Raw genomic sequence first — 22,175 nt, 5'->3', positions numbered from 1 at the left:
CTAGGCGTTGCAACTCTGAAGTCAGGGCCCGATGATTCGTCTCCCCATGTCTCGGTGATAAATAGTATATCTAGTTTATGCGCATCTATGAAATCGGCAATTTCAATTTTGTGTTTTGATAGAGAACGCACATTTATGAGTGCTGCTGATACTGAACGGGGAGGAAGTGTGGGGTGTATAGGCCTCTTCTCTGTGCAGGTAGGACATTTGAGCGGTCCTATCCAAGGGTTGTTAAAGTTGAGGCAAGGTATGGAATGGGTTTTCTCTGCATAGGATTTGATGGTGAGGAGTTCAGCGAAGGAGTAGGATAATGGTGGGGAGTTAATGATGGACCGGAAGCAAGATGATGCAGGGGGGGTGGCCCTAGGCCCGTCCTCGGCGCGGACGGGCGCAGACGGGCTTGGCTTTGGCGCGACTTCGGCGCGCATCCGGCGCGCCCGCTGCGCCGTCTGGGGGGGTTGCACATAATGTAGGAGGAGGAGGGTGGGAGGCCGGCCCGACTTGAGCGCTGACCTCGCCCTCCTCACTAAAGATGGCGCCCACCGCCGAGTGATGGCAAATACAGAGCGGTTGGGCTGAAGGAAGAGGAAAATGAAGGTGAGTAGGGTGTCAGTGTGCCTGATTCCTCAATTCCCCTTCTAGTAGCAGCCCCCAAGTTAAAAATAAGGCGGAATTTCAAACATTAAAAAACGCTCCAAATTGTATTTTATAAATGCTAAAAACAATGTCTAACAGTGCGCATACGATCGTGATCTTGTCCTGCCTCGCCAGACGCTCGCAGCCCCAGTCCCCCTCGCTAGGGAGAGCTTCTGTAGGCAGGGAGCGCTTGTGAGGGGCGCGTCTAAATACAGTGGGAGGGCGGGAGGCCGGCCCGACTTGAGCGCTGACCTCGCCCTCCTCACTAAAGATGGCGCCCACCGCCGAGTGATGGCAAATACAGAGCGGTTGGGCTGAAGGAAGAGGAAAATGAAGGTGAGTAGGGTGTCAGTGTGCCTGATTCCTCAATTCCCCTTCTAGGTAGCAGCCCCCAAGTTAAAAATAAGGCGGAATTTCAAACATTAAAAAACGCTCCAAATTGTATTTTATAAATGCTAAAAACAATGTCTAACAGTGCGCATACGATCGTGATCTTGTCCTGCCTCGCCAGACGCTCGCAGCCCCAGTCCCCCTCGCTAGGGAGAGCTTCAGTAGGAACTTAACTCGACCATTACCCGAGATAACCACACCTGGGCATCTGACTCAAACGGCACAGCCAGAGGACTCCACACTTGGATCTCAAACTGCGCAGACGAGCTTGTCCTGCTACGCAACCCCGACAAACTGCGCCCCAGTAAAGCCGCCTGGTTCAACTCCGATCTTCAAGAAGCCAGACACCTCCAGACGCCTGGAGAAGAACTGGAGAAACACCAAGACAACCGAAAGCTACACCACCTACAAGGACGCCATGATGGACTACTACAACCAAATCAGAACCACCAAGAGGAACTCCACCAACTCCAAGGAACTCTTCAGTATCAATCGGGATTTCAACAACCCACGCAGCGAAGCCACAGACATCACCCCGTCCCAAGACCTCTGTGATAAGCTTGGAACCTACTTCTACTTCAAGATCAAAAACCTCTACGACAACTTCGTCGACCATCCAACTGACGCCACAGCTGCCCCCGCATCCCAGAGACTCCAGCTTGCTCATCATCTCCAACTGGACACCGGTCAGGACCGAAGATACATCCTCGACCATGAAAGGCATCCACTTGGGGCCCCCACTGACCCCTGCCCTCCTTACATCTACCACAGAGCCACTGCCGTCATCGCACCTGAACTACAACGCACCATCAACATCACCTTCAAAACTGGAACATTCCCAGACATCTGGAAGCGCGCAAGAGTCAGGCCCCTGCTCAATAAGCCCACAGCTGACCCCACTGACCTAAAGAACTACCGGCCCATCTCGCTCCTCCCCATTTGCAGCTAAAGTTGTAGAGAAAAACAGTCAACAGGGAACGTACACGATTCATCAAAGAGAACGCCGTCCTCAACCAGTCCCAATCCGGATTCCAAGCCAATCTCAGCACAGAGACCGCCCTACTTGCAACCACAGATGACATCCGCACCCTCCTGGAATAAGGCCACTCCGCATCCCTCATCCTACTCGACCTATCAGCGGCCTTCGACACCGCCTCTCACCGCACACTAATCACTAAACTACACAACACCGGAATTCAAGGAACAGCCCTGGACTGGATCCGATCATTCCTCACCAGAAGAAACCAAAGGATCAGGCTGCCACCCTTACTCTACGATCCCACGACGCCAGCACAGGCAACACCCTAAGATGCATCCTCCTCAATGTGCACTCCTTGCACAAACACGCTGTGGAAATATGGAACTTACTCAACTCTCTCTCGTCCGACATCGCCTTCTTCACGGAGACCTGGACCCCCGACATCAATACTGCCATCCTGGATGGATACAAAATCCAGAGGGAGTCCCGCTCAACCACCCGGGAGCAGGCCTCGCCATCACCCCCAAGAGCATCCCCGCCTCACCAACTCTATAGCAAAACCTTCCCCTCTGCCGAACACCCACACTTCCAGATCCAGACCAGCCCCAACGCCACACTTAAGGAACCCTTTTCTACAGACCTCCCGGCCCCCGCACACCCTTCGCCACCACCTTTACCAACTTCATCGCACGCCATCGCCTCAATGAACTACATACTCATTGGAGACATGAACTTCCACCTAGACAACCCCAGCGACCCCTACTCCACCATACTTCATAAAAACCTCGCCAACATCGATCTTAAACAACTTGTCACCACACCGACCCACAGAGCAGGACGCACCCTCGACCCCATCTCCGCTGCAGGAAACAGCGTTCACTTCAGCCACACAACGCAACAGCCATGGACCGACCACCACTGCGTACACTTCGCCGTCTACAAACCTAAGACACCAAACCAGCCCCACGCGAAGAAACTGGAGCAGGGTTACTGACGAACAACTTAACTCGACCATTACCCGAGATAACCACACCTGGGCATCTGACTCAAACGGCACAGCCAGAGGACTCCACACTTGGATCTCAAACTGCGCAGACGAGCTTGTCCTGCTACGCAACCCCGACAAACTGCGCCCCAGTAAAGCCGCCTGGTTCAACTCCGATCTTCAAGAAGCCAGACACCTCCAGACGCCTGGAGAAGAACTGGAGAAACACCAAGACAACCGAAAGCTACACCACCTACAAGGACGCCATGATGGACTACCACAACCAAATCAGAACCACCAAGAGGAACTCCACCAACTCCAAGGAACTCTTCAGTATCAATCGGGATTTCAACAACCCACGCAGCGAAGCCACAGACATCACCCCGTCCCAAGACCTCTGTGATAAGCTTAGAACCTACTTCTACTTCAAGATCAAAAACCTCTACGACAACTTCGTCGACCATCCACCCGACGCCACAGCTGCCCCCGCACCCCAGAGACTCCAGCTTGCTCATCATCTCCAACTGGACACCGGTCAGGACCGAAGATACCTCCTCGACCATGAAAGGCATCCACTTGGGGCCCCCCTGACCCCTGCCCTCCTTACATCTACCACAGAGTCACTGCCGTCATTGCACCTGAACTACACCGCACCATCAACATCACCTTCAAAACTGGAACATTCCCAGACAACTGGAAGCGCGCAAGAGTCAGGCCCCTGCTCAATAAGCCCACAGCTGACCCCACCGACCTAAAGACCTACCGGCCTATCTCGCTCCTCCCATTTGCAGCTAAAGTTGTAGAGAAAAACAGTCAACAGGGAACGTACACGATTCATCAAAGAGAACGCCGTCCTCAACCAGTCCCAATCCGGATTCCGAGCCAACCACAGCACCGAGACCACCCTACTTGCAATCACAGATGACATCCGCACCCTCCTGGAATAAGGCCACTCCGCATCCCTCATCCTACTCGACCTATCAGCGGCCTTCGACACCGCCTCTCACCACACACTAGTCACTAAACTACACGACACCGGAATTCAAGGAACAGCCCTGGACTGGATCCGATCATACCTCACCAGAAGAAACCAAAGGATCAGGCTGCCACCCTTACTCTCCGATCCCACGAAAATCACCTGCGGAGTCGCTCCGGAGTCATCACTGAGCCCGACCCTCTTCAACATCTACATGGCCCCCCTCGCAGCCATCGTCCGACAACACGGCCTCAACATCGTATCCTACACTGATGACACCCAGCTCATCCTCTCCCTCACCAAAGACCCCACCACCGTCAAACTCAACTTCCAAAAAGGAATGCTAGACGTTGCAGTCTGGATGACCAACAGCTGCCTGAAGCTCAAAGCAGAGAAGACAAGTCCTCGTCCTTGGAACCACACCTTCAGCATGGGACAACACCAGGTGGCCGACCGCCCTCGGGAGCCTACCCACTCCCTCAGACCACGCCAAAAACCTCAGTATCGTCACTCACCATGAACTGACGGGTCAACACCGTCACCTCCAAATGCTTCAACACCCTCCAGATCCTCTGCAAGACCTTCAAATGGTTCCCCCCTAAATCAAGGAAGACATTCACCCACGCACTCATCACAAGCAGTGGACAACTGAAACGCACTCTACGCCGGCATCAACAAGTCCCTACTCCACAAACTCCAGAAAAAATAGAACACCACCGCTAGACTCGTCCTCGGCATCCCTCGGCACGAATACATCAGCCAACACCTAAGAAGACTCCACTGGCTCCCAGTGAAGAAAAGAGTCACCGTCAAAATCCTCACTCACGCCTACAAATGCCTACACAACAACAGACACATATACCTCAACGACAGAATCAACTTCCACATACCCAAAAGAAACCTCCGTCCCTCCAACCTCGCACTGGCCGAAACCCAGAGCATCCACAGAGCCAGAGCAGGCAGAAGATTCTTCTCTCACATTGCAGTCAAGACCTGGAACGAGCTACCAGCAGACATCAGACGCACCCCCTCCCTGAACACCTTCAGGAAGAACCTCAAGACCTGGCTCTTCGGCTAAACAGATCTACTGACCCCCCCAACCCCCCCCCCCCCCTCAATGCCTTGAGACCCTTACGGGTGAGTAGCGTGCTTACAATTCCCCTGATTGATTGATTAATTGGACATGCCCCACCTCCCATTCACTGTCTGAGCGTCGAACCAGGGCACTCAGACCAATCACAACGCAGCATTGCAGGATTGTGATTAGCTTAGTGGAGCCTGGGTGCTTCCGGCTGCCGGGACTCCAGTTGGCCGTACCCAGGTATGTTTTTTTGTTTATTTTCTTTTTCGTTCCCCACACCTGCCCCCGCCCCACCAATCTCCTCTGGTAGAAGTTCCTACTGATTAGCATATGTCTTTTAACATGAATGCGCATGTCATCAGGCAAAATATCAGCACTCACAGTGCACGGCAGCCAATGGCTTAAGTGCGCTTACCTACTGCCCTTCCTGTATGCTTTGATGAGCTGAAGTAACATGCCAGTTGAATAGACCAGGGTTAAAGAGGTCTGACTCAAAACTAACGCTTATTTAAGATTTGGTTCTTAGACAGCTTTAGCTATCTCGTCAACCTCATGTTTTGCAAAAGCATACAGAAAGGGCAATGGGTCAGCCCACTTCATCCATTGGCTGTCTTGCACAATGAGTGACAGTATTTTGCCTGACCACATGTGTATATGTGCAAGAAAAGGAATGCACTTCAATAACAGGGCTCATGTGGTGGAGCTGCGGGTTCACTCCTTCATTTTTATATCATTTATATGTTTGCCAATTTTTAAAACATTTTTTAAATATTGCATACCTTTGCAAAAAAATATTTAAAAAGCACGCTTGCAAAGGCCAGAGCTGTTTGCTTTGCCCATGCTTGTTTCAATTACATGAGGCATTGAAAAAACTAAAGTTGCCTGAGCTGGACCAAAGAAGAGAGCAGGGTCAAATTCTGCACAATGGACTTTAATGGCTGAGGTAACAACAACTACTCGTGATCTCTTTATAGAAAAAAAAAGAGCCAGACCAGAGCTTTATCCCCGATTCCCACAAGTGTAAGTAAGGGAAATAAGTGACAGGCATACCTATTACATTTGGTAAACCCAACCAAAAACAAACGCAGCCTCACTTTTTTTAAAGCATTTCTGAAACTCCCACAAAATAAGAAAGTAACCAAAAGTCTCAATCAAAATACACATTTTTCTTTTATTTACAAAATGGCAGTTGTTGTGCTTTACCACGCTTACACTTCATACACTGTGGCTAAATAAACACAAATATGGTCTTAAAATGGGACTGGAAGCATATACAAAGATGATCTTCGACACTAACTAGGCTCTTTAATTCCTCATTTTGGAATCAAATTTCAGAAAAACATTGGGTCGGAGAGAACACTACTTTTTTTGCACTGAAAGTGCAAATGTGAAGGCAAAAGTGAAGACTTATTTTTGGAATCTTACTAGCTCTCGGTTGACAGCGCAGCTGTCTGCAAGATCTACTGTTACCAGTTCTTTAAAATATACATAGAATGGGCTTTGGGTCCCCTCACAAGGGTATTGCTGTCTCTTCTCATACTGTTGGCTGTATAGCGTATCATTCCACCTCTTATGAAATGCTTGCATTCCAATCCGGGGGAGCAGTTTTACATTTCAAAAGTACACTTAGGGCCTGATTTGGATTTTGGTGGACGGGTACTCCGCAAGAGTCTGCCTTATACCAAGTGCATTAGGATATAATGTACCTGGAATAAGGAGGATGGGATATCCCCCACATTTGTGGCAGAGTATCCCATATGCCAAATTCTAAATCAGGCTCTTGATCATCACACATTACTTTTTTATCTCACTGATGCACTGTATACAGAAAGCAGTATTTTGAATCGTTACTACAGAAGCCTTTAAAAAAAAAATATATATATATATATATATATTTAGGTAGGATCCAAACTACAAGGCTAACCTATTGGTTTTGCCAATGCTTGTTTACGTCTTTGGCATCATGTAGGTATTACCGTTTTTGACACGTGGTGCCGACGATGTCCCCAAAACTCATCTCAGCCCCCTTCACTGCAAGGATCTCACTGGATGACAAAAAAGGACTTAAATGGCAATTAGTAAGCAGCTTCTGAAAGACTAAACTCCTAACCCATTCTTCACCCGCTCCATCAATTACCCCTCAAAAAACGAATTTTAATTTGTAAAATTAAGGAGGCACTGTAGCGGTCTAATAAAAATAACTCACCTCATTCTATACCCACGAGATGTTAAGTGGCCAAAGACTATGTTACAAAGACGCAAAGTGAGTGAGTAGAAGGGGCAATGGGAAAGGATTGATACAGCTGAGAATGGTTGTGACTAAAGGCATTCAGGAGCCACATTACCCGAAATGGAAAATTGATGCATCAACGCCACAGATAAACTGGCGAGTCAACAACAATCAACACTAAAGCTGCAAAAACAGTCAGAGAAGAAGAATGTACCTAGGAACGTTCGTCTGACCTCTAAGGACTATACTACCAGGGACTAAGCAATGTTTCTGCCCATGCTCATGCGTTTTCCCTCGTGCCAAAAAGGCCTCGTCAAAAGACGTCTGTGCTGTTTTGCATCACTCAACCATGCAGGAGATACATGCCGAGATCAGCACTCATCACTTAACAGTAACCACAAGCAGACTAACCTATGGGTAAACCATTAAAAATAAATTCTCCAGCACAATACAGGAGTTTGCTGCATGTCAGATTTGAGCTCTACTGGTCCCAACCATCTCAGCTTTGCAGACATTACTCTAAACCTCTCGGGAAATATCTTAGTGCTGGTCAGACCACTTATGGTTCACTTATGGCAGCGAGAGCAGGATGTTTCAATTGTGCTCCTCCAAAAATGATATATGACGAGCCTTATCATGGTCTGCAGAGGTGAAATATAAAGTACCAAAAGGAGTCAAATGTCTCCCCGTAGTGCACCACAAAAAAGTCCAGCTTAGTTGATCCGCCTCTGCTCTCTCTTTGTATGCGCAGTCCTGTCCATAGCAGGTTAGTTTTCTTTACGGGTCTTACTTAACCCCAGTTACAATAGTCTAGGAGCCGTTTTCTGAAAAAGTAGGCTAAAGGTACTCATGCACGTCCCTCTCGCAGCTCTGGTATGAGCCAAAGTGTTTGTTTTGGTGCCAGCTTATATCGAATGCATACAAGTAAAAGAATTGTCTCTGGCCTCACTGGCTGGTAGAAGTCTCTTCCAATGCGAAGTCTGGGATTTCCAAAGAAGGCAAGAAAGGGATGGGCCACTTGCTCCTTAGATTACAGCCAAGAAGTGATAGCTTGTTGCTATGTTAGTCAATAGCATGGTTCCGGTCACCTCTGTGGACATATCTAGAGCTAAGGTAGCTTATTTCAGTACGCTGGGTCCCTGGACCATTTATCATTTATAGGGTCTCAGATCTTGAAAGGAAATGCTTCCACATACCTTCTCAACACCGGCTGCAGGGGCAGCTGGGACAATCGCTCATGCCCATAAACACATATAATTTCTCGCCGACACAGTTCTTGCAAGCTAAGTGGCCGACTGCAACGCATTGGCTTTGTCAGAACTAGCCTGATACCATTTTCACAGCAGATGGGCCTTATACGGGTTCTGTCCACCACCTTCTCCAGCAGCTTGACCAGGCAGTCTGCTGAGTGCTCCCGTAGCCAGAAGTGGCCCTTATGAAATGCAACCCGCACACTGACTGGGCCACCCACCATGCTGACACTCAAGGTGAAAAGGTGGTGGTGCTGGGAGCTGTCCCGCACAAGAAAAGTACCCACTGGCTCCTTGTTGAGCTTCTCATGGGCCTCTCCCATTGACAGAGGGCCCCAGTAGAAGCCACTGTTCTGCAGCCTGGCAACTGATAGTTCCACCACCTCTCGTTCTCGGTTCCTGAAGGCACGGTAGTGCGTGGACTGGCAGCTTGGTGACACAGTGTTGACCGGCACCCTCCCTCCGACCATCTCAGTGGACCCATGGCGTGGGGCCAAGTTCCATCCTCCTCAATACTGTTAGTTAAGACCTGCGTAGGAGAGGAAAAGGAGGTTAGGAAACTGTGAACTGTGACTGAAATCTAACATAGACAACATTTTCACAAGGGAAAATCCTGTAAACCAGTGAATGGCTTTCACACAAGGAGATGGGAGCAGATATCAAAACCGAAAAACCACTTAGCTGCAACACTAGTTAGCTAGACAAATGGAGGAGACTCACTCTATTCGCATGTTCAGAATGCTTTCCCACCCTTTTTAAAACATTCAGACACAAGCGTGGCTCTCTCACTTTAGGAATTTTAAGCTGTACTGAGATGGAAGGCTACCAATCCCACCCTCCCCTCACCCAAAAAACAAGCATTTGCAATGCAATAGGTCTCGCATTACATGAAAGTTTAAGCTGTTGGCGTTGCTAATATTCATGCAACGCCAATAACTCAAATTTTCAGTAATGTGAGAGCTATCGCATTGCCAAATGGATTACGGCACTCGCGCTTTACACATCTTAAGCTAAAGCATAAGTGCCACAATTGGTTCAAAAGTAAAGAAATAGAAAAAACATATTTTTTTCTATTTCTTTACTTTTGAAGCAATCGCGGCACCAGCGCTATAGCTTATGATGTTTAAAGCTAAAACGCAGGCACCCCGATTGTAACAAAAGCAAACAAATAGGAAAAAAATGGCGACCAGGCACATTTTTTTCTATTTATTTACATTTATTACAAAAGGTAGCACTTGTGCTTTACCGTTAAACGCGTATGATGTCAAAAGCTAAAGCGCAGGTGCTATTATAATAAAAGTTCATAAATAGAAAAGAAAACAGGCAGCCACGTTCGATACACAAATAAGAAAAGAAAGGCGCGCCTGCCATTATATCCACTAGGTGTGCAGAGCTGGTTATATGGAAGAAAAAGAAAGCGTTGCGAGAGAACGTGTTCTGCCTGCAAGAGCAGGCAGGAGAAAGACATTTAACAACATAGTGCCCTGAGGCTGTATTTACAAAGTATCGAGTAGCAACACGTAACGGGGGTGTCCTCATAGAGATTACAAAAAGAGAAAAGGCAGAACTAAGGAGGGACTACTAAGCCTACTGATCAATGAAAAGCCACCATTTGTAAAGGACAGTGACAAGAGCCAATTAAAAAGATCCATGCCTCAAAGCGCTGCCTAGGCGAGACCTAAAAACAGAATAAGAGATGGTGAAATTGAAACCTCTTGCTTTACTCTGCTGTAACCAAAGCATCTTAGTTCAGTTGTTCAACTTTGTTGTATGAAATCAAATCGCTAAAATCTGGATGCTGCTCGTGAATCTGATGAATTTTATACTGAAGAACTACTGTTAGTGATAACTAAGATTCCATTTTGCAACATGTGACCTCTCTTACATTCACAAGCAGAAGTCCCGGAGTGTCCAGCTGAAAAACAATGTGTTTTTTACAACAAATGTGCAACAAGACACAATTCACCTGTGGATTCTTTGCTTAACCACAGTGTCTCGTCATTGCTGCTGGTAAGCCTTTGGGTATTGCCTTTAGCATACAATGTTCTATTGCAGTATTGACAAAAAAATTATGCCATACACACGTAGGGCCTCATTACGATATCAGTCTGTAAGCCTCCAACCGCTCGTCGGAGGCTTACCGACCGATATTGTAGGTTTACAGTTCGACCTCAGAATTTCAATGTTGGCGGTCAAAGAGTAAACCAGCCAGTCAATCCGACTATGTCAATCCAACATAATCCCTTAAGGACGGTGTTTGCGATGTCAGGATGATGTTGTCGGCTTCCGACAGCCTTTCCATGTCAGAAAGTGACTTTGGGGCCCTCTAGCAGGGCCTTCATCCCTCAAAGGCCCACAGTTGTTGCCCTGCACCGTGTGAAAGGCACCGCGAGGTACCTGCAATACAGTGCAGGGATTTACACAAACCCATCTCTTTATGGAAGCTTGTGCTGCGGGCGGTTTCCACCCGCCGCACAAGCTCCCATAGAGAAATGGGAGTGGACGGTCGCATTTAACAACATAGTGCCCTGAGGCTGTATTTACAAAGTATCGAGTAACAACACGTAACGGGGGTGTCCTCATAGAGATTACAAGAAGAGAAAAGGCAGAACTAAGGCGGGACTACTAAGCCTACTGATCAATGAAAAGCCACCATTTGTAAAGGACAGTGACAAGAGCCAATTAAAAAGATGTGCGGAGCTTCAAGTCCATGCCTCAAAGCGCTGACTAGGCGAGACCTAAAAACAGAATAAGAGATGGGGAAATTGAAACCTCTTGCTTTACTCTGCTGTAACCAAAGCATCTTAGGTCAGTTGTTCAACTTTGTTGTATGAAATCAAATTGCTAAAATCTGGATGCTGCTCGTGAATCTGATGAATTTTATACTGAAGAACTACTGTTAGTGATAACTAAGATTCCATTTTGCAACATGTGACCTCTCTTACATTCACAAGCAGATTGGAACACCATACAGTAATCAAACAGGGCAGAGACATTTTACGTAGTTATCTTTTACAGAAATATTTTTCAGGTGGTGCCTGTTACATCTGAGGTCCATCACATACCTCATAATCTAGGCAGTTACACTTGCTGAAAGTATGTGTTGATGTTCATGTAGCTGCCCAACGGCTTTCTATGGCATGTATCTTTATTTTTCCAAGTCATCTCCTGCAGTTACTGCTTATGAAATAAGTCCTGGAGTCTCCAGCTGAAAAACAATGTGTTTTTTACAACAAATGTGCAGCAAGACACAATTCACCTGTGGATTCTTTGCTTAACCACAGTGTCTCGTCATTGCTGCTGGAAAGCCTTTGGGTATTGCCTTTAGCATACAATGTTCTATTGCAGTATTGACAAAATAATTATGCCATGCACACGTAGGGCCTCATTACGATATCAGTCTGTAAGCCTCCAACCGCTCGTCGGAGGCTTACCGACCGATATTGTAGGTTTACAGTTCGACCTCAGAATTTCAATGTTGGCGGTCAAAGTTTAAACCAGCCGGTCAATCCGACTGTGTCAATCCAACATAATCCCTTAAGGACGGTGTTTGCGATGTCAGGATGATGTTGTCGGCTTCCGACAGCCTTTCCATGTCAGAAAGTGACTTTGGGGGCCTCTAGCAGGGCCTTCATTCCTCCAAGACCTACAGTGTTGCCCTGCACCGTGTGAAAGGCACCGTGAGGTACCTGCAATACAGTGCAGGGATTTACACAAACCCATCTCTTTATGGAAGCTTGTGCTGCGGGCGGTTTCCACCCGCCGCAGAAGCTCCCATAGAGAAATGGGAGTGGACGGTCGCATTGTAATATGGTGTTCGGAACTGCCGACCTATGGTCAGTCAGTTCCCACAAAGAGACGATGTCGGTCGGTGGAGCACTCTGACCGACATCGTAATAGGGCCCACAGTGACTGTTCAGTCGAAAAGGACAACTAAAAAAAAGAACACTGGGGAATTAACGAAAAGAATAGCAACACTCCCCGTTGAAGTAATATCAAATATAATTAGAATCCTTACAAGAAAGAAATGTGATTCTCATAAGTAAAGACTGAAAAGCAGCACAGCATCGAGCCAGAGGAACCCGCCTCTTAAAATTCTCAGGAAAATCGTATTTCCATGGAACATTGAAGAAAGGTTTGTTGGGGCCTTTTCATGCTTCCTCCTGGCACAAACCAGTGCTAACTACCCTATGCAAACACCAAGTACAAACCCGTCTACCTTTATGGTGGGAAGAGGCACTTGAAACTCCACCCTAAGTTTTGATAATTTCCTAACAGGAGGTGGCTACAAATGAACATATTGAAAGACTTCAGAAGTCATCAGCTTTTTTCAGGATTACTGGGGAGTGGTGAAGTATTGTCACTCTCCGTTCTAGAGAGACGGTAATCAAATTCTATAAATATCCAATATCTTGTTAGATTTTGGCCACATATTAACACACAGCCCTTTTTGAGTGCAAGTTGTGCATCGATATGTGTGCCGCAGATTAGACTCAGAAACAATGCTAGCAGTAAATTGGACTTATTAAAATGAAAGTCTGACGCCACATCAGGGATAACCACTGGGCATGCATTTAAAATAAATTTGTTCTATAGAACAAGGCAAAAAATACCCAATACTCCTTCACCTCGTTGGGATGAGAGTCACTATAAAAGTGTCTTTCTACTTAAGAAAAAAAGTCTTACTTGTGCGTGAATTTGAACAGAATCCTAAATAATGCAATTTTAATCACATTGATTTTGCCAAACTGAGGCAGCCCTTAAAAAGTATTCGACATATGAAAGCAGGGCTCATCCTGCTGCCTTTTTTTCAAAATTGTAATACAGTTCAAAGTGGACCTTTGATGGTGGCACAACGTGGCCTGGACTCATTGAGTCACGATAAGTATGGTCATCGTTTATGAGCCAGCATCTAACAGTAACAGAATGAGCTTCTGTTTAATATATTTTTAGTTTGTGGGTGTAAGGGTCTCCAGTGTGGACATCAGCCATTGATACCTTAGTGCTATGAAATCTAAGACTTTAGGCATGCCACAGTGCCAGCCATCTGCTTCATTATCGCGCTGATCCATCATGGGGACATCACAGGCTTGTAGAGAGGGTTTTCTGCACTGAGACCACGACACAGACAACGCCAGAAGGCCTGGGACATTGAAAGCAGGGTGTGTGCCTCATGCTCCAGTCCTTGGCCAGACACCAGGAGAGCAGGGCTCACATGGTTAGGTATTAGTGAGGGGGGGGGGGTACAAGTCTCATTGCTGGGCAAAGAGGTGTCTGCAGAGGCATTTATTAATCCGACTGAGACAGAGTCTCATATTCTAGTCAAGTTTATATTCATGCCAGTGGGTCTCACTAATGGTGCAAAACCAATGGGGTAGCACCCTGCCCGCCCACTTTAAGTGCTTTGGAGCCTCTTCAGGGGAATGGAGTGCAATATAAACACAAGTGCAATTCAATGCAATGAAATAAAGGTTGTTGAAGTGCACTCCCCATTCCCAGTGTGAAGAACTGTCCTCACTTGCCTCCTAGTGTCGTGTGTAAGAAAGGCACTGATACAGATTTTTGAGAATTATGGTTAACAATCTTAACTGGTGCCACATAGCAGGATATCTGTGAACATTTACATTATGTTAGCTGTCCTTAGCAGTATGCACCATTTTCTACACTTCAGAAAGAGTATGACTATGTCGGAGTCAACAGATGCCTATAGAATAAAGTATGTTTGGCGAGTTTAGTGCCTCTGGCCTTCTCCGTCAAGAGTGGTTGCTCTATTGCAACCTGATATGATTGCAAGAAGCACAAACGTCTGTACACCTCCTCGACAGGATGCAATGTCTAAGTCAATATATCCCGAAATTGTACACACAAAAGACCAGTGGAAGATGGGGAATTGTGAAATGTATTCACTGTACTCCAAAAGGAGGTGACTAATACTAAGCTTGCAAAGGACCCTAGCTTATCTATCTGGTTTTTTTATAGCACAAGAGGGAGCCAAGACACCATTGGACTTCACACATATGGCTTGCGTCTCTATAGAAAATTATAGTTTGAAATTTGCAAAGGATCAAACAGCCAGCACTTTTTCCAATACTGCCCAATGGAAGGTCATTTACAAGAAGAAAGGGTCTTGAGAATGTTATGAGGCATGCTCCAAATTAGATGGTTATTCGAGGAAATTACCTTGTGGCTCACAGGAGCACATCTACTACCCAGGCACTTCTGCTAAGTATTTAATATCTTGAAAAGTTATGAGGCTTTGTAAAGTAATAAATAACCATGATGTCATAATTATGGACAAGGTATATCACCAACACCAATAGTGGCTGGATGTCACACAAGTGATGGAAACCAGGTGTGCACCAAGATCTCCAAAGTCTACAAAAATGAAGAGAGGGCTAAACTAGCCATTAAAGCAAACAGATAGTGAGAAAGCATGTAACTCATTAGATTATGTGTCAGAACAAATAGGATAATCAACTAAAACACCTCAGAGAATTTTCAACTGTTATTGGCTCCAATGTCAGTCTCTGGTGCACGGTGACAGTCCTAGATAAAACCAAGTTGTATGGTGTAGTCTTAGACCTCCTTTTATTTCAGCCCAATCCCAAATAACAGCATAACATTTAAGTAATTTACAAAAAATATATATAAGCCAATTGTGCCCTAAGTCAGTACAGTACACTGAGTATTACTTAGGTATGAGATTTCGTGGTGGGCACGGCTACTGTCTCCGGTCTTTGCTATGGCTTCACTATTGGGGATGGTACTGCCTTCTTAGAATGAATGGCACATTCGGGTAGGAGAAATTATAAGAGGCTTCTATTGGATGACCACCTGTTTTCCATCCTCTCTAAATACACTTGGCAAGTTGTTTGCAAAACCTATTTTGAGCAATCGTAAGTTGTGAATGAGACCCTTAAAATTGAACACTGAAGGACAAGTCGGCTCATCTGAGCATGGTGCAGCTGCCAACACGATACTTGCCTTCTGTGCTTAACCACTGGTTTCTGATGGTGGCCACTGGGACGTACTTTTCATCATCAGAAGGAGGAGGAAGAGAAAGATAAGAACCCCTTGACAAAAGGAGAAAGCAAGGGTGAAAAAGAACCTGTACGAGTGCTATTAAGAGACAGAAAGAACATATTAGTGGCAGAAAGAGGCACAAATGGAATGAAGGCTAGGCAGCTTTGCAATTTCATAGTGCCTGGGCGGGTGTCTAAAAAGACCTTTGGATCGATGCACTCATTGTTTTTTTTTAAATTAAGCTCTGCTTAGCCATAGCACATCTGATACACACGGGGGGAGAAAGTAAGATAGAGACATTTATAGACTTTTAATTAAATTTCAATATCATACAACTTTTTGACAGCAATTATCAAGTACGGGAATAGACAAATAGGATATTAAGGACAATTGGAGCACTCCACTTGAATATATGAATGAGAGTTTCAACAATCCTAGGGGCTCACTTAGTAAGAAACTATGGCAGCGAGGTGGTGTTGCATAGGTTTGGGGGCAAGGAGTTCCATATTCTGGTTGAGTTTCCTGAGAATGATTGTGCCACACGTCATTCCTTTATAAAGTTCAGAGGCTTAAAGCAACAGTACTTTGGCATTTTGTGAATGTCTAGAGCTTCCAATGAGCTTATGTTTGTGCATCAGATAATGAGAGTCAACAGCACAGGCAAGGTGTGGTCATTCATTTTGGCCCCATAGACGAAACGTGCAGCTGAACAAAGAAGTGATTTCAGAGGGATGAGATGGGTCTTGGGGAGACCACCCAGCAGAGAATTACAATTGTCGGTTCCGGAGAATTCCAGTGATTAAAGAAGAGGTTTTATGTCTTGCTCTGAAATGTATATGCGGATTCCTCAGAGAGGACACCGTTGATATTGTGTTTTTCTGGTCATTGTGCTCATTTACAATTGTAAACGGAGTCTAATCTAGGATGACTTCTAACAACGAGGCACTGTCAACAATGGTGGGTTTGCTGTTAAGGATGTTGAGTGAGTCCATCCAGGATATTCCTGGAAGTGTTGATTTCGATGAGGAGGAATTCAGCTTTCACAGGGTTCAGATTTAGAAAATGAGAAGCTATCCAGCCTTGAACGGAGCTTAGAGCGATGGCAATACGTCATGTGAAGAGGAGACCTTTAAATACAGTTGGATTTCATCTGGTGTATTGATGATAGAGGGCCCCTGTCATTTCTAAGCCTGGACTCCAAGAGGCTGCACATAAAGGTTCAATAAGGTTGGAGTGAGGATAGAACACTTGGACACATCAAGAGACCTCTTGATCTACAGCCATCAGAGTTGTGAGAAGTCATCAATTTGTATTCTCGACGACCTACCCATAATGAATGAATCAAGCCATTTAAGGACTACGCCATTAATGTCTATTCAGTGTTTAAAGGAGTGTGATATGGTTTACGGTGTAGAAGGCTACTGATAAGTCGAAAACAATCCGGAGGCTAGAGTTGCACAAATCTAGGATATAAAGAGCATTATGAATCACCTGTAGTAGTGCTGTTTGGGTGCCACAGTACAGATTGATGCCAAATTGGTATTCGTCAAGAAGGCTGTAATTGTTATGGTTTAGATCTTTTTATTGAAGTAAATACCATGCACCGCAAACCTGCAAAACAGCAGTGCGACCAATTGGGCCACGCAGGGCTCCAGTGCAAACTAATAACATATAAGTTTATCAGAAGAATCCAACAATAAGAATGAGACCAAAGAAACAGCCCCCCAACCCAGAAATAGGAAAAGAGAAGAGAGAGAAAATAGGAAAGCGCACTCCCCCATCTCCCCCGTTCCCCCCAACCCTGCCCGCCCAGAGATGGGCGACAACTAGTCGGCATGGCCCGCCTCCGACGTGGAGGCGTCCGGTGGTGTCAAGCACAAAAGGCGCAGGTAACTCAGGCATGTCAACTCTCTAAAGTCCTGTGCCAGGAGAGCCAGGAAGGGCTGCCATAGGTTGTTAAATCCGAGCCCTTGCCAGCCGCGGTGAGCAAAATCTTCTCCATGCCCAAAATATGCCATCGGCGGTGAAGCCACCCTGTGAGTGTTGAAGTACGTGTAGATTTCCAATGTGTGAGAATGTTTTGTGAGGCAGAGCCCAGCGCAAGTGCCATGTGTTTCCCCCAAGATTTCAGCGGATAGGCAAGCGGGTTGGGGACCCCCAGATGCATTTACTCGGGAAGACGGGGGATCTCTGTATCTAAATCCATGTCGCCGTCATCGAGGACTTGAGTCCAGTAGTGTGTCAGTTGTTCGCATTCCCATAGGAGATGGACGAGTGTACCCACCTTCCCGCACCCTCTCCAGCAGTCCGGGCTATGTGCGCTGTAGATGCGGTGCATGAGCTCAGGGGAGTAGTACAGTAGTATGCGAGTTTCGTAAAGGTTTCGGTGAGGCCCAGGTGAGTCTTAGTATGTCGCACCCTATAGCAGATCCGTTCCCATTCCTTGCTAGTGAGATCACGACCCAAGTCCCTTTCCCATCGGGCCCGCCCTGCATGGAAGGTGTGAGTGTAGCGGGATAAGAGCATTCTATACAGGTCTGAGATTAGCTTCTTGTCTGAGGTACGTGTGATCAGCCATCTCTCGTACTGGGTGAGGTGTCTATGGACCTGTGATCCATTGTCTGGGTGTAAAGCCCAATGCCGTAGCTGCAAATAGTGCAAATGCTCAGATTCAGGGAGACCGTAATCAGCGTGTAGCTGTGCAAAGGCCACAAATCCCTTGGCGTCGTAAAGGGGACCTAGCGAGCGGCAACCAGTGGTTCTCCAAAGAGGGAAGGAGGTCTCACCCATCCCTGGTCTGAAGTCTGAATTGCCAAAAAGAGGAGTGAGTGGGGAAGGGAAAGTCGTCAGCCCGTGTTGCCTATTTGTCTTTTCCCAGACCAACAGTGTCGCAAGGGTTATGTGAGAAGCGTAGAGGTTTGGGAGGTGCTGGGCCTTCCGAAGGAAAGGGATTATCATCAGGGAAGTGCCCGCTATCGCCCGGTCTTGAAAGAGCCAGTGCTTTTCTGACTCGGCCCGGCTCCACTCCACCAAGTGTCGGAGCTGCGCGGCCTTGTAGTACAGCGCGAGATCGAGCATTCCTATGCCCCCCTCATCCGGAGGGAGGGCACTGACCAACCGCTTCATCCTCGGTTTGCGACCATGCCAGATAAATTGAGAAAGTTCCGTCTTCACCCGCTGGAGCCAGCCGGTGGGAGGTTGTAGAGGGAGCGTTTGAAAAAGATAAAGGAGTTTGGGAAATATCGTCATCTTAACTGCGGCAATGCGACCCAGCCAAGAGATGGGTAATGTTTCCAACGTTGCAGGTCCGCACGGATGTGAGATTGCAAGATGGTATAGTTGACCTCCCCCGTCGCCTGTAGTGTGGAGGCTCACTGGATCCCCAACTAGGGGACCGTGTCGGCAGACTACTGTATGGAGTGGCGCGTCTGTAGATCTGCCAGTTTCTGGGGTGGCATGGAAAGGTTAAGAGCCCTGGACATGGTGACATTAACTTTGAACCCGGACGCACCCCCCCTGAAGGAGTCCAGCTCCTTCAAGAAGGTGCCCAAGGCCGTCGCAGGTTCCGTCAGAGTGACCAGAACGTCGTCTGCGTATAAACTAATGGTGTGGGTATCACTGCCAAAGCGTATTCACAGGATCCCTGAGTGCTCACGGACTCTTGCGCCAGGGGCTCCTTATATAAGGCAAAGAGCGGGGGAGACAAAGGGCACCCTGTCTAGTGCCTCTGTGGATGTGAAAGGGGGTGGACGCACGCCCATTCACTCGCACCACAGCCGCAGGGCCACAGTAACAGTTGAGGATACAGGTCCTCATCTTCTCCCCCAGGCCAAAACGGAGCAGCACCTGCTCCAAGTAAGGCCAGTGCACGCAATCGATGGCCAGGAGAATATAGTCACCCGGGATCCGGGAAACCTTTTCGATGGGGTGAAGCACCCGCTTCGTATTGTCGCTGGTCTGTCTTTGGGGTATAAACCCCGCCTGGTCAGGGCCGATTTACCCAGGCAGATAGGGAGCTAGGTGAGTCACGAGGATACTAGTATAGAGCTTCAGGTCGATGTTCAAAAGAGAGATAGGCCGGTAGACTGCGTAAAGCTTCTTATCCTTACCGGGCTTGTGAATGACCAGTACATCCGCTTGAAGCATGGAAGGAGGGATCACCCCCGAAGAAGCGAAGGAGTTAAAGAGGCACATGAGAAGAGGAGTTAGTGTGTGCCAGAACTGCTTATAAAAAGTCGCTGTGTAGCCGTCTGGACCCAGTGATTTAGCCACTTTTAGGCACGAGATGGCGGAGATTACTTCTTCCAGGCGAATCTCCCGCTCTATGTGGTCAGCTTATGCTTGGGACAGGCTGGGAAGAGTAACCTGATTCAGATATGTATCTATGTCCGTAGACTGTAGATGCTGTGCATCGTACAGTTGTGTGTAAAAGTCACGGAAAGTCTTGGCTATGTTAGCGTCTTCATTGTGCGTGTGGCCTGCCTGATCAGTGATCTCCTTTACTCCCACAGTTTGTGTGCTAATAGTCGGCCGCATTTGTCACAGCTGACATAAAAGGAGCGGCACAGGTGAAGAGCCGCGTATTCGGCTTTATCGCAATCAATGGCAGCTAATTGCGATCTGGCTGCCTTCAGCTGACGCCAGATGTGCAGCGCTCCAGTCCGTGGATGGATCTGTTCTAACTCACGCACTTTCTGGGTGAAGTCCTCCATCTTGCCTTTACGTTCTGCATTGTCTGCCGAGGAGACAGCGATGATTTCTCCCCTAACCACAGCTTTCAGGGCTTCCCATCTAGTGGAGATTGGTGTGTCAGCATTGTCGTTGTAATATAGCTATTCATCGAGCGTGTGGTGGATCTGGGCAACCGTGTCCCCGTGGTGTAAGAAGGTGTCACGGAAGCGCCACTGCAGGGTAGGAAGCCGGACGGGGGGCAGTCAAGGTAATTACTACCGGAGCATGATCCGATAAGGCGGCCCCGAGGATATCGGAAGAGCGTGTGATGTCCCTAATTGTCTTGGTGAGCGTAGGTCTTGTGAGCGCCAGAGTAGTAAGAGTATTCTCTAGAGTTTGGATGGAGGTCCCTCCACAGGTCTATCAAGCTCAGGTCTCCCAGCCTAGCAAGTCCAGCGCGAGAAAGGGCACCCACCTGGCCGAAGTGTTGCACCAAACTGTCGAGCTCATTGTTAAGGACTAGATTGAAGTCTCCCCCCCAAGAGTAACCTGCGCTCAAGTGTGGCGGTTGCCTCGGTGAGCGCTTCATGAAGAAACCGTTCCTGTCCCTCGTTAGGGGCGTAGATGGACCCTAAGATCAGCGCGCGGCCTCCAATCAACAGTTGGTAGGTGAGGAGTCTACCCTGGATTTCAGCCTCCTTCTGCACCACTCTCCCCTTAAAAGCCCTAGATATGGGGGCGTGGCCAAGATGGCGGCAAGGTAGGCAGCAACTTGCAGAGCTCCTGCCCGTCGTCTGCCACCTATAGCAGAAAATAGCGCCTTATAGAGCCGCCGACATCGGCTCCCGGTGGTGAAACGAGCCCCCAACCTGCCGGTGTCGTTCCCTCCTGTGGGGCTGTTGGTGATCGCCCGTCGCTGGTGCTGGGTGGAGACGCCCTCGGAGGCCGGTGCAGGCCTCGCGACAGGGGCGGCCCGTGATCGGGCCAGCCGAGGCAAACTTCCCAAAAGCCGGCCTGCTATCAATGCGAGGGCGGGGACGCAGTGGGCCTGTGGTTCCGAGGAGCTAGAAAGCCCCGGCCCAACCCGATGGATGACCGTGCGGCTGCCGCCACAGGATCGCACTTTCCAGACCCTGTGGGAGCGGCTTGAGGCGGGATGGGACCTGCCATCTTCACCGGCTGGGTGTGGCTGCATCGAGGTTGGCGGCGGAGGTGCCGCGGTGCCAGAGCGCGACCGGTGCCAGAGAGACCGTTTCAGCAGCCGGGCCCTATTGCAGACCTGGGCTACCCGCTTGGTGCCTGGTCGGCTCCCTGCAGCGTGGGAACGGTGCGGCCGCTGCCGTCACGGCGGAGGAGAGGACGGCGGCATTGATGTGGCGGGCCCCACGAGACCGGAGTCAGGCACATTAGCGGCGGCGGAGTAAGTGTTGCCTGTGGTACGACGCCGGGCCCCAGGTCCATTAACAGGCTGGGCCCAGGAGGTGAGGAGAGCGAGGGGAGCGCTGGGACCATGCACCTGAGGAGCCCTACACCGGAGATGCACCGTGGGGAAGGCGGAGTGCGTTGGGGATGCCCATAGCTGGCACTACGTGTCTCACATATCAGGCTGGGAGCCGCGTCTGACTGCACTGGGGGTCATTGGAGGCCCGGCTGGCCTTCCTTCCGATTGCTTCCACCCCCTGGCGTACTCGGGGATAGAGCGGGCGTGCCTAGTTGCAGACATTTGACCGTGCCAAGGAGGATACCGACTTGGGGGTGTCTTCCGGAGGGGACACTGTCCTGAAAGGGCCGGGGGCGATGCAACTTCCTGGGGTGCCTCCTGGTTGGAGATCAGGCGCCCTGGGTGGCAGCTGCAGGGTGGGCCCAGCCTGAGGTGCGCAGACTTGGTGGGCGCTGTTCATTGCCTGCCTGGTGCTGCGGGGAGGATCCTGGGAGAGTCGCCTCGGCGCACTGG

The 22,175-nt window shown here is 48.4% G+C and overlaps 1 protein-coding gene and 1 long non-coding RNA gene across 2 annotated transcripts in view; both read right to left on the bottom strand.

Annotated features, from left to right (window-relative positions):
• Positions 1–8,442: 8,442 nt before the first annotated feature.
• On the bottom strand, positions 8,443–8,997 carry LOC144765405 (suppressor of cytokine signaling 1-like). The gene has a single exon (XM_078650324.1). The coding sequence runs from the start codon at positions 8,995–8,997 to the stop codon at positions 8,443–8,445; it is 555 nt and encodes a 184-aa protein (XP_078506450.1).
• Positions 8,998–9,034: 37 nt separating this feature from the next.
• LOC144752479 (uncharacterized) overlaps positions 9,035–22,175 on the bottom strand; it is a 307,677-nt gene continuing 294,536 nt past the window's right edge. Inside the window, exon 4 of the long non-coding RNA XR_013594119.1 lies at positions 9,035–9,056. This is a non-coding gene — a long non-coding RNA (uncharacterized LOC144752479). The remainder of the gene's footprint in view (positions 9,057–22,175) is intronic.

The sequence above is a fragment of the Lissotriton helveticus genome, chromosome 1_1, assembly GCF_964261635.1.
Source record: "Lissotriton helveticus chromosome 1_1, aLisHel1.1, whole genome shotgun sequence".
In the NCBI taxonomy this organism is placed as follows: domain Eukaryota; kingdom Metazoa; phylum Chordata; class Amphibia; order Caudata; family Salamandridae; genus Lissotriton; species Lissotriton helveticus.
The sequence above is the reverse complement of the archived record's forward strand: the minus strand, read 5'-3'. Positions and strand labels throughout refer to the sequence as shown.

Bases quoted from the DNA above. Each gene is read 5' to 3' on its own strand.
- LOC144765405 (XM_078650324.1), bottom strand. From the start codon at position 8,997: ATGGTCGGAGGGAGGGTGCCGGTCAACACTGTGTCACCAAGCTGCCAG.